We start from the raw sequence: 14,059 nt of genomic DNA, 5'->3' as shown, positions 1-14,059 counted from the left end.
AAGAAAAATGCTAGACGAGCACCTATAATTTCTAAGTGAGCATAAATTTATAATTAGTGAGTAATTAGATAATAGCTATTGAACTTGCCTTAATGGAAATTGAAATGTAGTATATAATTTGCTAGAACCTAATAATGAGACAATAGACCACATTATGGATTATGAAATTTTGCATTGATGGATGTGTCAATTGATTGTTCATAAAGCATGATTAATCATTTTCAAAATTTTAAATGGGCGGCTAGTTTTTATGACGAGAAGAGATATAGTTAAGTAGTAGCTTGATAGAAAAATAAGAGGAGATGATAATATTTCATAAAGATTTTTGAAAAATATTAGAGATCAACTAGTAAGGATGAAAGAAGAGGACCAAAGATAGTTGATTATTCTTAAAGTTGTTATACTTATTGATTTTAGGCCCTAGAAGGTTGATAAGTATTGGGAGGAAGGTGAATATATGAGGCTTTGCCTCCTTATATAAATTCCAAGCAAATCGTGGATGCTTCTATTTTGAAAGATATTATACCAATAAAGATCTATTGGTGATCCGAGGGAAGATGAAACATTGAAGAATAAATCCCTCTTACAAGATTGACCTCCAAAGATCAAATAAGTAAATACAACTAAGAATTCAAGTCCACAATCTTGTATTGGAGGTAAAAAATTGACTATTGGATAGTAGTTGTATCACTAATCAAAGGATGGACTTTCATGAGCAAAAACAAGATATTCTCTTTTAATCGTGGAAAGATTGTTGTAGTAGTATTTATGAATTAAAGTTCTAGCAATGTCCTTCGTTTGTTTTTGGTTGACAAAATTTATTGATGAATATTACAAAAGAAGAAGTTTTTAACAAAAAACTAGTTATTGCCAATGGTGAAAGCAAATAACACACCATATATTGTATGTTTTTAGATTATCTATTTTAATCAAAAAATCTTTGCCTAGATTGCGATCCATTATAAGGATGACTTGCTTTTTGGTTTGCACTTATATGAGCCATTCTCTATGTTTAATATCAAAAAGCTTACCTTCCACAAAGCATGCGATGGAAACAAATTTTGAAAGGAAGTCCATCTCTTGTTTAATTATTTCTTGGTTGATAAAGATAATATGATTAATATCTTATAGTAGAAATCTCATGTAGCTATGATGGTACCATTTGATTAAATCTTCACTTAGTTGCACCCTTGTGAGGTGGAGTATCTTGCTAGTCCTCGATTGCTAGGCAAAAATGCTGAAAAATTCATCTTCTATACTTGCAACTCTATCACTTGTTTCCAGTAATTGCCCATGGTTAGCCTCTATCTGCATATGGTCATAACATTCTATTGTCGTATGGCGTGATTTGCTAACTGAGAATACACTTGGTATCTAGTTGTAGAGAGTTTAGGTTAAATCCTAATACGAATATTTTCTTAGCTTCCAAAACTCCTTTGATTTGCATAAAATTCAAAATATAACAAAATTCCTTCAAAACATATTTTTCCCGCAAAGGATTTTCTTGTCTTGAACTTTAGAAATTCATAACTCTTGATTTAACTGTTCAATTTGTCTCAAATTTATAAAATAGGTAGAATTTACCCTTAACTTTTACTACAAGAAAAACCAACTACAAATTCACTCCCAATATTTCGGCATCTAAGAAACCCTAGTAGATGTTCTAAACCCTAATTTACAAGCATCCAAGCACTATTTTCTTAATATCTCAAGAATAAAATACTAAAATATCATCAAACTTATGTGAAAAGTTAACTAACATGAATTTACACATTCCCTCAAAATTTTGAGCCAAAACCTTGTCAAATTGCTCAAGATATAGCTCAAGACACAACCACTAGTAAATCGGGTCACTTATTACCCTTAGATTGCATGTGCTGACTTCAAAATCCAATAACTCCTTTATCCCAACTTGGAATCCACCAAGCAATATGTGAAAAATATGGCCGCAAAAGTGTTCTCTCCAGTCGTAGATGCCGATCCTCAATTGCCATCCGTACGCGTGCGTTACGTCGAAAAGAGTGACAATAGCTCCCAAATCAATACCTTAACTTTGAGCACCTGTATCTCCTTCATATAAACTCCAAATCATACAAGATTTGCACCAAAACCATAACCAAAAATCTAAACTTGCTGATCTTAGCCTTTAAAGCTTAAATCGCCCTGAAAAACTAACCCTAATCTCTAATATGGCCTCAGGCAGCCTCCTCAGAGCCTATTGGTCATAATTTTTGACCAATAGGAATAGAGATTTTCATCATTCATCTCCATTCATCTATATTGGTGCCCTAACTACTCCCTTTGCTACCAAAACCCTTCTTCAATCATTTTTTTTTTAATAAGATTTACATAATTTATGCTCTAAACACCAAATAAAAGAATCAAAATAAGTTTTCAAAGGTCACCAATGTCTAACAAAGATGACTCTAAATATTTAGAAGTTACTATCAACCAAAACCAATCTTAAAAGCCACTATCAAAAGAAATTAATACAAATTCTATACAAATTCTATAGTAATCTTTTTAAACAACCTCTTTTCAAGGTAATAATCAACTTATATTCTAAAACCAACTAAATCTACTAACATGGCTCTTTCCATGTTACTTAGTAAATTATATATTAAGTACATAATTACATTATTTTCATATAGTAGCTGAACTACAACACGATACCATCTAAGACTCCCCCTTGATAAGGTTAACATATGACGCCATTATAGTCATACAAACACTCATTCATACATAAAAAAAATAATGAAAGAATAAACAATATGCTTTGATTGTGTGGTGATTAGTCCACAATCTTAATCCCACCACTTTTTGTGATCCCCTAAGTTTTCACCAAGATGTGTGTTTCAAGAAAATTTTGCTAGAATAAGTCACGCAACTTCAACTTGTGGCTGCAGCACATACAATATATGCAACTCGGCCTTAGGGTGCAACAACTATACCGCACCATCTTGAAATTAGGTTTTTCAGAGCTCATCCTACTCCTTCTAACTCTCAATCTTTTTTCCTTTACAAAGTCGTTGATTCTGTACTAATTTTTGTGAGAACACCCACAAACTTCATGGCACATCTTACTCCTTCTAACTCTCAATCTTTTTTCCTTTACAAAGTCGTTGATTCTGTACTAATTTTCGTGAGAACACCCACAAACTTCATGGCACATCTTACTCCTTCTAACTCTCAATCTTTTTTCCTTTACAAAGTCGTTGATTCTGTACTAATTTTCGTGAGAACACCCACAAACTTCATGGTTTTAATTTAGAACACTTGCCCAGTCTTGTGGCATTGAAGAACACAACGGTGGTGATACAGGGGCGCTTCCAGTGCCTCGCTGGAGATGCTATGAGTCCATATGCGGGCGTCATCCCGAGATAGGATCACCCGCGCGGCAGCGGCAGCAGAATAATTGAGGGTTGACTAGCGTCACATGCCGCAGACGCCCGGCACCGTCCCTTAAGCCTGAAAGCGTCATTTATGGTGGTTTAGGGTTAGGGGAGCCGCGAGGCAGCGTCAGCTGTCACTGTGCCCTGCATTCGACCCAAGCATCGTCGTGACCACTAGCTAGAGTTGCCTGCGCTGATGTCCAAGTGGTTTGCGGTAAAATGTGGATCATTGACTTCAGTTTATGCCGAGATTACCCGCAATAGGAATAACAAAGGTATGGGCTGCTGCGGTGGCGGCAGGAGCCTAATGGGTCAGAAGTCGTCGACGGAATGGTGGTGGGATCCTGAGCGAGGCAGAAATTCACGGAACGATCGAGCCTTTGTGCGTCACATCCGTTGGTCCACTGGTGGCCCACAAACTAAGCAGCTGAAACAGGCCAGCGATCATTCCTGCTACCGCACGACAGGGGCGTGGGGGGCTCCCATCTGTATTTCATCCTGAAGAATCTCCTGACGCGGAGAGGGCTCTGTGGTTACTGTTACTATATGATGACCCGCAGTCAAAGAATGTTGCAGGAATTTGACATAGCACCCTTATTCGCTCTCATCGACAAGTGCGCGCCAGTCAGCTAGAGAGCTGTGTCGATACTTGCGGAGGGGTGGGAAGAGTCACCTGGGGCGAGAGGACTGGCTAGCGGGGTGGTGGCGGGCAGTGCTTGAATGATTGCAGGGAGGATTGTAGGTTACTAGGTGCTGAGAGATGGTGTACGTGCTCTTGGAAAAGAAAGCGGCGGGTAGATTGAGTGGAACCGAGCGCTGAGACAAGTGAGCTGTGGGTGCCGATGCGAAGGGTACTGGATTGTGCTTGTAAGACTTGGGGCGCAGTGAGGGGTGTCGATAGTGTGCAGACAGCTGTTCCATTGTTCGTCTGTATTCGGGATGAAAGTTCTTCTACACAGGGAGATTCCCGCGGGAATTGGGCGAGCTAGGCCGGACCACTGTAATCCTGGTTACCTCAGGTTTTGATTTTGAGACTGGTGGGTTGAGTCAGAATTCAGGAGCACAGGTACTTTATCATACGGTGTGGGTACGCATGTTTTCCTCGGGTTGGTGACCCTGCGATGGGAGTGCGAGGAGAACGGAAGCAGGCAGATGTTTTGATCACCTGAGACGGCAGGTTTTTAAAACTGCAGATGAGGATTATGGACTTCTTTGACTCTTTTCGGAACCTTGACGTGTGCCGAAGGGACAATACTGAAAAGCTGTTCCAGTGAGGTGCGTTCAACGATCCATGAAGCTTTAAATAAATCCTCTTATCTCGGTTACATGTCTCTCTTTTATTTATAAGATGGTCCATTCTATTTTCTGCGCAGACAGACACTTTGTAGTGGGGTTTCACAGCAGTTTGTTTTTGTACATGTTGGGTATCTAGCCTTACCTTACAATGCAGCATTATATAGAATCCTGTCAATCGGAAACTATATCTGAATCTGTTGGAATTAGAAGCTGCTCGCATACACGCATTGTGGTATAGGAGGAAATTGAGTGAGTTGAATCTTAAGCTGCATTGATCACGGCATCGGTTGTCGTATATGACTAAGGAACTTTGCACACCCATGCAGGATAAAGATTTTTTTTTTTTTTTTTTTTTTTTTTTGACTTCGCCAGGGTTTGCAACGAATTCTTCACTTTGTAGCGTTTGGATTCTTGCTATGCATTTTTCAATAGCTTACATGTCATCACTGCCAGATTGATTCTGATTGCTTCCATGTGTTTTATGTTCACAGGTGGGTTTGAATTGTAGAGAGTTAGGTATCTCAAGATGAATTGTAAAGACGGCCTTGTGCCCGGCGGGCTCGGGCAAAGGGCAGTGTTTGTGTGCAACCATGAGGCGAAGAACATCTACACCAATTCTGCCTATCAGATTATGACAGGGGTGGATTCCGCGGAGGAATTGCTTGGTCTGGGATGGATATCTTTTGTTCATCCCGATGATTTGCCCGTGGGTCTCTTGTCCTCACCTCCTCCTTTGATTCTGAACCCTTTGTACAGGCAATAGACGACAGTAGGGTTTAGGGCTTTGCAGTCTCTAATTTTTCAACCTGGTTGGCCAATGTGCGCAGGCTGTGTGGGCTCTTGCATTCGGGCACTTCTCCTCCCCCGCCGATGGCAATCGTCAAATTCAATGTGAGTACCGTCTGACGCACAAGTATAAGAAGAATTCTTTCATATGGGTGAACGTACAAACTGTGGATATGTCCGGCTGCCCTGGACTTGGCAGGTATGCACGTTCGCTCTACTTCCTGTTGTGATTTACTCAACTTGTTCCATAATTAAGAGCACGGAGAGAATTCTTATATTGACTTCATTTGGATGGATGTTTCAATGTATTGTAACGTATTGTATATTGGTTCACGTGTGTGTAGTTTCGTGGGGATATTGGAGGATATTTCTTGGAAGAAAGAGGCGGAAGAGTCTCTCCGGCGCAGCGAGGAGCGGTACGTGCTCGCGGTGCGGGGCTCCAATGACGGGCTATGGGACTGGGACATGGTAGCCAACCAGGTGTTTTATTCGCAGCGATACAAGCAAATGTTGGGGCTCGGAGCTACGGATGTGGATGTCTCCTTTGGGGTTTTCGAATGTCGATTGCACCCTAAACACCGCGGTCATTGCCTGAATCTCATTACTTTGTTGTCTTTTTCGGAGATCATATCTTCTACTCATGGTTTATTGGTACCATAGTTCTTTTTTAACAGGGGTGGGCATTTTTTCAGGAGTGATCTCAAGAAAGTGTTTTTTGTGGATTGTTCTCTAGATTCTGTATTGGCGACCATGAAGGATTACCTGGAAACTAGAAGTGCTGAATCGCCGCCCTTCGACGTGGAGACTCTCCTGCAGACAGGAGACGGTAGCTACAGCTGGTTTCGTGTCCGTGGTCAGGCTCTTTGGAACAAAGAAGGAGTACCTGTCAGAATGGCAGGGTCTATCACTGATATCACGGAGAGGAGAAATTGGGAAGAGGAGCAGGCTCGACTCATTGCGAATCTCGCTATTGCCCGTGACAAAGCAGAAAAAGCTGCTAAAGCAAGATCCGAGTTTCTCGCTGTGAGTGTCAAATTGATTCTTATCTGTTGACGACGACAGCGTTACGTTTTGATTTTTAAAGGAAAGTCCATATGTGTCCTTATTTTACTGATAAGTAGCGGTGTTTATTGTGCGTTAGGTTATGAGCCACGAGATTAGAACCCCGTTGAATGGAGTTATTGGCATGGCTTCAGTTCTCCTAGATACAGCTCCTACTCCGGAGCAGCAGGAATGCCTTGAAACGATAAGAACATCCGGAGAGTGTCTCTTGTCGATTATCAACGATATTTTGGACTTTTCCAAGATCGACGCCGGGAAATTGACCATTAGTCCAGTGCGATGCAACTTGCGCAATGTGGTGGAAGACGTGGGAAGTATGCTCGCCCTCCGGGTTGAACCTAAGGGAGTGGAGATGGTGGTTCGATATCGTCCTGCCTTGTCCGCTGTCTTTGTAGACGCTGTTCGGCTTCGACAGGTTCTCATAAATCTAGTAGGAAACGCATGCAAGTTTACCCACATGGGCTATATCGTTGTTGATGTATCCCTCGTATGCGAGAAGTGTCAGCAGGGGCTAAACACGGGAGACATCAATTGCTCTCACTGCGGCGCGGCTCCTTCCGACATGAATGGTGTGCATTACCCCGTTACGAACCCGGTGGGTGAAGCAGCTTGTGCGCTGGATGCGACGTTGCAGAACGGACGCTGGGATCCTAATGACCCCGAGTCGATTTTTATTCACAACCCAGACAACGAACAGCGAAGAAACCGCGCCGTGGAAAATATTCGAGCTCACATGACCCTCTGTGAATCGTACAAAGGCCTCAGCATTGACAGGGTCAGCAGGACGGACATTTTTGCGGATGGCATTGGTATGGAAGTTAAGTCGGATCCTATCTCAAAAGACTCCCAAGTGAAGCCACCCGCCTTTGCAAGTCACAACAAGAGGAAGAGACTTTACGGGCGCATAGATGATGGGAATGACCAGTGTAGCAGTGTTGAGGCAGCCGTGTTGTGCTCCCATAATCCTTGTTCTTGCAATAGTTTTTCGGACAGGAGATCTATTGAAGTGAGTTCTTGTTCAACGGGAGGAGCCACGAGCACTCTTTGTGACTCATATTCTGATGTCGAAGAGGACTCCGCAAACGCTAACAGGCCCCGAACTGTTCGCTGGTTTAGGTTCTCGGTGATTGATACAGGCATTGGGTAAGCTGTTTGCTGGTTTGTTCGTGCGTTTGCAAATGTTGGTTTCTTGGTCATGGTCTCCAAGGACACTCGTGAGTAATATCTTATGTGGCTATTAATGTGTCGATGCAGTATTGCGGCGACCAAACTGGATATGCTTTTTGAGAAGTTCACCCAATGCAGCACTTCAACGACGAGTACATATGGCGGCACGGGTCTTGGCTTGGCCGTTTCGAAAAGACTTGTAAGGATTGAGAACCAAATGCTTATGATCCAAATTAACTGGATAATAGCGCGATTTGTTTTGTTTGGAATCTAGTGCTATCACTTCTGATCTTGCTATGCACGGTGTGTAAATAAATCAGGTTGAGCTCATGGGGGGCACTATTGGTGTCGAAAGCGAGGAAGGGAAAGGTTCGAAGTTTACCTTTACCTTACCTTTAGAGCTGGACCCCTTATCAGAGCAAGGAGACAAACCTCCCTCTGTCTCCAACATCTTGGAGGATGCTGTCGAGGACAACGAGATAGCCAAGCAAAGGAAGCGTGTTCTGGTGGTCGATCGTCATGAAATGACCAAGGAAGCACTCTGCGATCAGATACGCGCTTGGGGGTTGGATGCTATGGCTTGCAATAATGTCGGCGAGGCCATTGCAGCTCTGAAAGAGACTTACTCTTTGCGTTCGCCTTTCCAGGGTAAGTCTCCTCATCAAGTACATCACGTTTATTCTTATTCTTTGTTATCGCCATGGTCTGACATGAACTTTCGATGCTTTTCTTGGAGTCTGTGCAGTTGCTATTGTAGAGCGGTCGGTTGTGGAGCCTTTTGGACACGAGATGAGAAAAGCTGCTTCATCAGACACACCCGAAATCAAATCACTGGCAGTCGTCATGCTGGGTCGGGTAGGGCAGAGTCTTCCGTCTCAAGGAGTCTTGGCCGAACTTGGGTGTTGTGCTTGCTTCAGTCGACCTCCTCGACAAGCCTACCTAAGAGATGCCTTGTCAGTGGCTTTATCTGGGGGCGCCAAATGTATCCGAATGAAGCCTGATTTCACTCTTGACATGATGCGATCTGCGCCTCTGGGCTTGAGACAACACTCATCAATTCAATCAAGCGGGTTTCTGCACGCAGCTAGTTCGAGGAGCAAGAAAAGCATGGAGCAGCAGTTAGACGCTATCGCAGTGGGTAGCCCTCCTTCAGTTTCTTCCTCCATGTTGGATGCTCAACCGATTGCTCGGAAAACTAGTATTCTCATTGTGGTAAACATTCTTCGGAACCACCACTGACTCTAATCCGTACTTGCCGATTCTATTGTCTCTTTGTTTATATTTTAGTTCAAGCAATGTGGTTTCATTTTTTTACGATTCTATTGCTTTCTCTGATAAATTTAAAAATGTGATTTCTTGCAGGAGGACAATAAAGTGAACCAAATGGTTGCTCAGCGACTGCTCAACAATTTGGGGTGCACAGTGGATGTAGCATGCAATGGTGTCGAGGCCATTAGTTTGCTGGAGCGCTCGGATGACTACGACATAATTTTCATGGACTGTCATATGCCTGTGTGTAACTTACTCTCTCCTTCCAGCTATGATAACTCTTTGTAGTCAGATCAGTTTTCTCCCTTAGTTTCGATCTGCTTTATTCTCAGCTAAATCTTTTTAAATTTTAATAAACGCAGGTTCATGCACTAATGTTCACAGAAAATTGCTCTCATATTGCAAGTAGTCCTTGCACGTGGAAGTGTCCCTCTTTAGACTCATCTCTGCTTTAACAGTTGGTTCAGGGAAACCAAGTGTGCCTACTGAGCTATTTAGAGAATCAGTCAGTTCATCTCATCCCTGGTAGAGTTTTAATTCCTTCGGCTCTCAAGGTTTTTTGTGGATGAGCTCCATTGAAACCAAGCGTAATGAATGGTGCTGCAGATTATGGATGGGTTTGAGACTGCGCGACTCGTGCGACAGAAGGATTGTATATCTAACGCCATCCCTATAGTGGCACTTACGGCGGCCACATCCGAAGGAGAGGTGGAGAAGTGCATAGCTGCTGGAATGGACGACTATATCAGCAAACCTGTGACCAAAGGAATCCTGCAAAGATCATTAGAGAAGTGGGTTGGAAAGGAGTCCAGATGGGTGCAATAGTCCGAGTTTTGTTCACTCTATAGCCATTAATTGGTTCATCAAGGACGGAGGAGTGAAGACAATACAAGATCATCGCCCATACACGGTGTCTCGCACTGGAAGTTTGTCTCGAGCAGCAGCTCATTCCGACTCGGCAACACAACTCTCAACTCTCTCTCGTTTCTCTTCTCGTGAGCTCCTCTCTCCGCGTTCCTGCTCAAGCTCTCTGTACATACAAGTCAATTCGGAGAGTTTTGTATATTTACGTAGGATTAGCGAGTTGGAGAGATAGATTCTTTTGCACATTGGATATGAATGTGCTCTTCCGCATGGAAGTTGAGGGAAATGGAGATTGTTTAATATGCTGGTGGGGCGGTGGTGTTCTGAATATGATTTCTTGCTACTCTACCTCCACTCCCTCTCTCTACAGATTGGCAGGATCAGTTTCAGGGTGAAGAGTTTGGGCTTCATTGATTTGGCTCAAACCACTCTCAGATTACAACTATCATTTTTAAGTTACTCGTTTGGAATAATCTTGAGTAACTCCGAAAGCCTGTTTGCCAAACCAGCGACTGATTCCATGCATTGTGAACAAAGAATACACTGCATCCTCAATGTGCCTGCTTGCGAGGTATTCTGACCTGGTTGGGGGGTCCACCGCTGGAACTGTTTCTAGACTGTATGTGTGTTCTTTGTGATTTTACAAAAAACTAAAAATATATGAAGAAATCAGAAAAAAAATGATTTAAAAAAAATAAAAGACACATTTAAAGTATTTTCAATTTTGATAATAAAAACTCATCACTCACAAATTAGTCACTACAAATTGATAATCGAAATGTTTGGAAAAGAGAACCTTTACCTGAAAAATAAATTGTAGTTAAAAGTAGTGGAAAATGATTTAATGTTTGAAATACAGAAAACTCTTGTGGTGAAATAACAGAGTATTTTAATCTTGAATAAGATTAATTTATGAAATGCAGTGATGTGATCTTTTTGAAAGCAATGTAAGTTTAAGAACCAAAGAATTTCCTAATGTGCTTTAACAAACTTAATCAAAGAATGTTAAGATAAGAAAATTCATAATTTTACAACTTAAAGGTGTAATTGTAACTAGTTTTCTATTCTTAATTATTTTTTAATTCTTTTAACAAGGCAAGAGTACATTGTGTAGAATAGTCCATTAGGCATGGTTGTAATTTCATAGTTGGAATTTAAACCATCAGCTTTTTAATATTATTTTTGCATAATTGCATGCGACTTGCCATTTTTTTAGTTATTTAGAGTCACTTTGGATCAATTGTAAAAGTTTTCAAAATATTAGATTTTAGTTGGTTAAAAGTTACATTTTCTTGCTTTTCTAGAAAATAAGAATGTTCAAAGAAGCCATCTAATAAGTTATATTGTTGACTTAAACCGTATGTAATTTTAAATTATAATAAAGGCATCTTGTAATGGACATGACAAAAACTAAAAACTTATCTTGATATAAACTTTTTATGATTTGTTTGACTCATATAAATTATGATTAGACTAAAAAAATAATAGATAATGATTTAACTTCAAAATTAAATTTTAGATTTCAAAGACTTATGAATTGTAACTTCCAATAATTTTTAGTTTATAAATTTAAAAGTAAAATAAGAAAAAACAATAATAAAAGTCAATCATCTTACTTATTTTATAATAATATTGTATATATGATAATTTCTTATACTTTTATTTTTATAAGTTCAAACTTTGAAGAATATAAATATTATATTATATGTATATATATATATATATATATATACTTGGAATAGATAAGAATATTATCCACATAAAAAATAACAAACCATCTATTTTTTTTGAAAACACATCACGTTTTAGATGTTAAAAAATAAGTATATTATTTGTAAATTTTTAAGTTACAATATAATAAAAATGGCTCAAGCTACACACATATCCCAAGTTGCTATATGCACATCTATTATGTCTATATGCACATTCAATGTCTCTAATTGATTGCTTTTCTAATCTCCTACAGATGGATTCAAAGATAACTTCCTTCCCCTCTTTCTTGACTTGATGCATGTCTTAGACTTTGTTCTCTTCTTTCTTATCTTGATATGGGTCCTGGACTCTCCCTCACCCCCTCCCCCCTCCTTCCTTTATAAATGCCAATCAAATAAGTAAACAACACAAATTAAAGGTTTCTATATTAGGTATGCATATAGCAATTTGAAGTATGTATATAATAATTTGAGGTATGCATGTAGCCTGAGCCATTTAAAATACTTATGCCTAATATAAAAAGTGGTTTTTAAAATTTATTTCTTTCTTTGATGTATATTAATTTTAATAGTCCCTATAGATCTATTTTATTATAGGTTTAGATTTTTTTAATTAGAAAATATATTTGTATATCAAAAGTATATAATTATGGTTCTTGATGGTTATTTTTTAATGTTCACAATAATATATTAATTTACATAATACCTCATTATTTTACTGCAAAAATTAATATACTAATGGCTTTCAGTCTCAAATCAAGTTTTTATATATATTTTTGTGAATATTTTCTATTAAATCATGAATCGTAGAATCAAATAAATTAATTATTAAACTATCTATTTAAAGATATAAACCTCTAAACATATTCTTTTAAACAAAATAAGTGTTGATTTGAGTTATAGAAAAAAAAATTGTTGACATTTTAGACTATAGATTATCAAATTATCTTTAGTCAATTTGTATGTGCTTTAATTTACTATATCTACTATGTTTATAAAAAAAATACTTTTTAATTTGTATTATTTTATGCAACTAGATATTTTAAAAGAAGCAACTATAATAAGAAAAAAATCTATTAATAAATCTATCCAAAATAAAATATAAAAAATTATGAAAAAAATATTAATATAATTAAGAAGTTGTTAAAGCCACTCCTTAATGTTTTTAAAGCCACACCCATTATTACCATCTCATGATCAATTCCATCTATCCCTATCTATGTTCCTTATTCCATGTCTTCCATCTCTTATTTCCAACCTCTATGCCTTATTTCCTATCTCCATCCTATCTACTATCCTTGTCCCTTATTCCGTGACTTTTGCTCCTTGTCTTTGTTCCTTATTCTCTATTCCCTAAAATTAATCATCACATGGATTGGAGGATGTGGCTTTCACAAAATTAAGGTGTAGCTTTAACAACTTCCTATAATTATAGATACAAATGCAAAAAGATTCAAATTTTTAATTGATATGAAGACAATGTGAGCAATTTCAAAGAAAGTTAGGTTGTCCATACATAGAATTAGTTAAATTAAAAATAAAAATAGTAATTAGTGGCTTTCAAATAATTAACAAATAAAAATTTATAATTACATTTATTATAGATGAATTTTTTTTGACAAAAAATATATGTATATATATATATATATATATATATATTTAGAGTTTATAGTTTGGTGATATATTTTGTCCATTTACCAATATTTTTAAAAGAATATTACTTATTGCTTGATATATCCATTCTCTTTGTTTGATTATTGTTGTCTTCTTTATCTAAGCAATACTATTCATCAAATATTGGTTAAAAATTGGATTTTTATATATAATATTTTAAATATTTATAATATGCTTGAGTAAAAAATTAATTTATATTTTAGAATAAAAACAATAAAATTCAAATATATATATATATATATATATGTATATGTGTGTGTGTCTAATATATTTAACTTTCTGAAATATATGATTAATACATTGTATAATAATTTTGAAACCACATAATTTGAAATATAATTGTAAATAGTTGGTTAGAATTTTATATCTCTATCATATAACACATGAAAAATATATTTATATTATAAAAGAATTTTAATATATATATTTTTTGGATTACACATTATTTATTTAAGCATTTTTTTTGTGAAGATCAAATTATCATGATACATATTTTATTATTGATTTGAAAAAAGAAGTTTTGGAAAAAGACATTATTTTATTTTTTATAAAAACTATTTTATATATTATTTTGGATTATGATTTTATTTTTAGAAGAAAAAAATTCAATCAATATCAAATCTATAATCATATATATATATATATATATATATATTTGTTCAAGTAAATATAAAATATTTATAAATAGTAAAAATATAATATCTTAATTTTTAAATTAATATTTATAAAATTTTAAATAAAAATTAGATGATAAAATATATGAATGTAATTATTAATAAGCACATTTAGTAATCTTTTTTCTTTTGAAGGAAAAAATATTAATTAAAAAAATAATAT

General features: G+C 37.3%; 1 protein-coding gene across 1 annotated transcript; it reads left to right on the top strand.

Annotated features, from left to right (window-relative positions):
• The first annotated feature begins 3,850 nt into the window (after positions 1-3,850).
• On the top strand, positions 3,851-10,309 carry LOC112293811 (putative histidine kinase 1). The gene is made up of 11 exons (XM_024543684.3): positions 3,851-4,667; positions 5,180-5,394; positions 5,516-5,673; positions 5,819-6,057; positions 6,208-6,497; positions 6,616-7,679; positions 7,791-7,902; positions 8,024-8,351; positions 8,449-8,915; positions 9,066-9,215; positions 9,579-10,309. The coding sequence occupies exons 2-11, from the start codon at positions 5,215-5,217 to the stop codon at positions 9,795-9,797; spliced, it is 3,207 nt and encodes a 1,068-aa protein (XP_024399452.1). The 5' UTR covers positions 3,851-4,667; positions 5,180-5,214; the 3' UTR covers positions 9,798-10,309.
• Positions 10,310-14,059: the final 3,750 nt, after the last annotated feature.

This window comes from Physcomitrium patens, chromosome 16 (assembly GCF_059467195.1).
Source record: "Physcomitrium patens ecotype Gransden chromosome 16, ASM5946719v1, whole genome shotgun sequence".
In the NCBI taxonomy this organism is placed as follows: domain Eukaryota; kingdom Viridiplantae; phylum Streptophyta; class Bryopsida; order Funariales; family Funariaceae; genus Physcomitrium; species Physcomitrium patens.
This window is presented reverse-complemented; position numbering and strand designations above follow the sequence as displayed.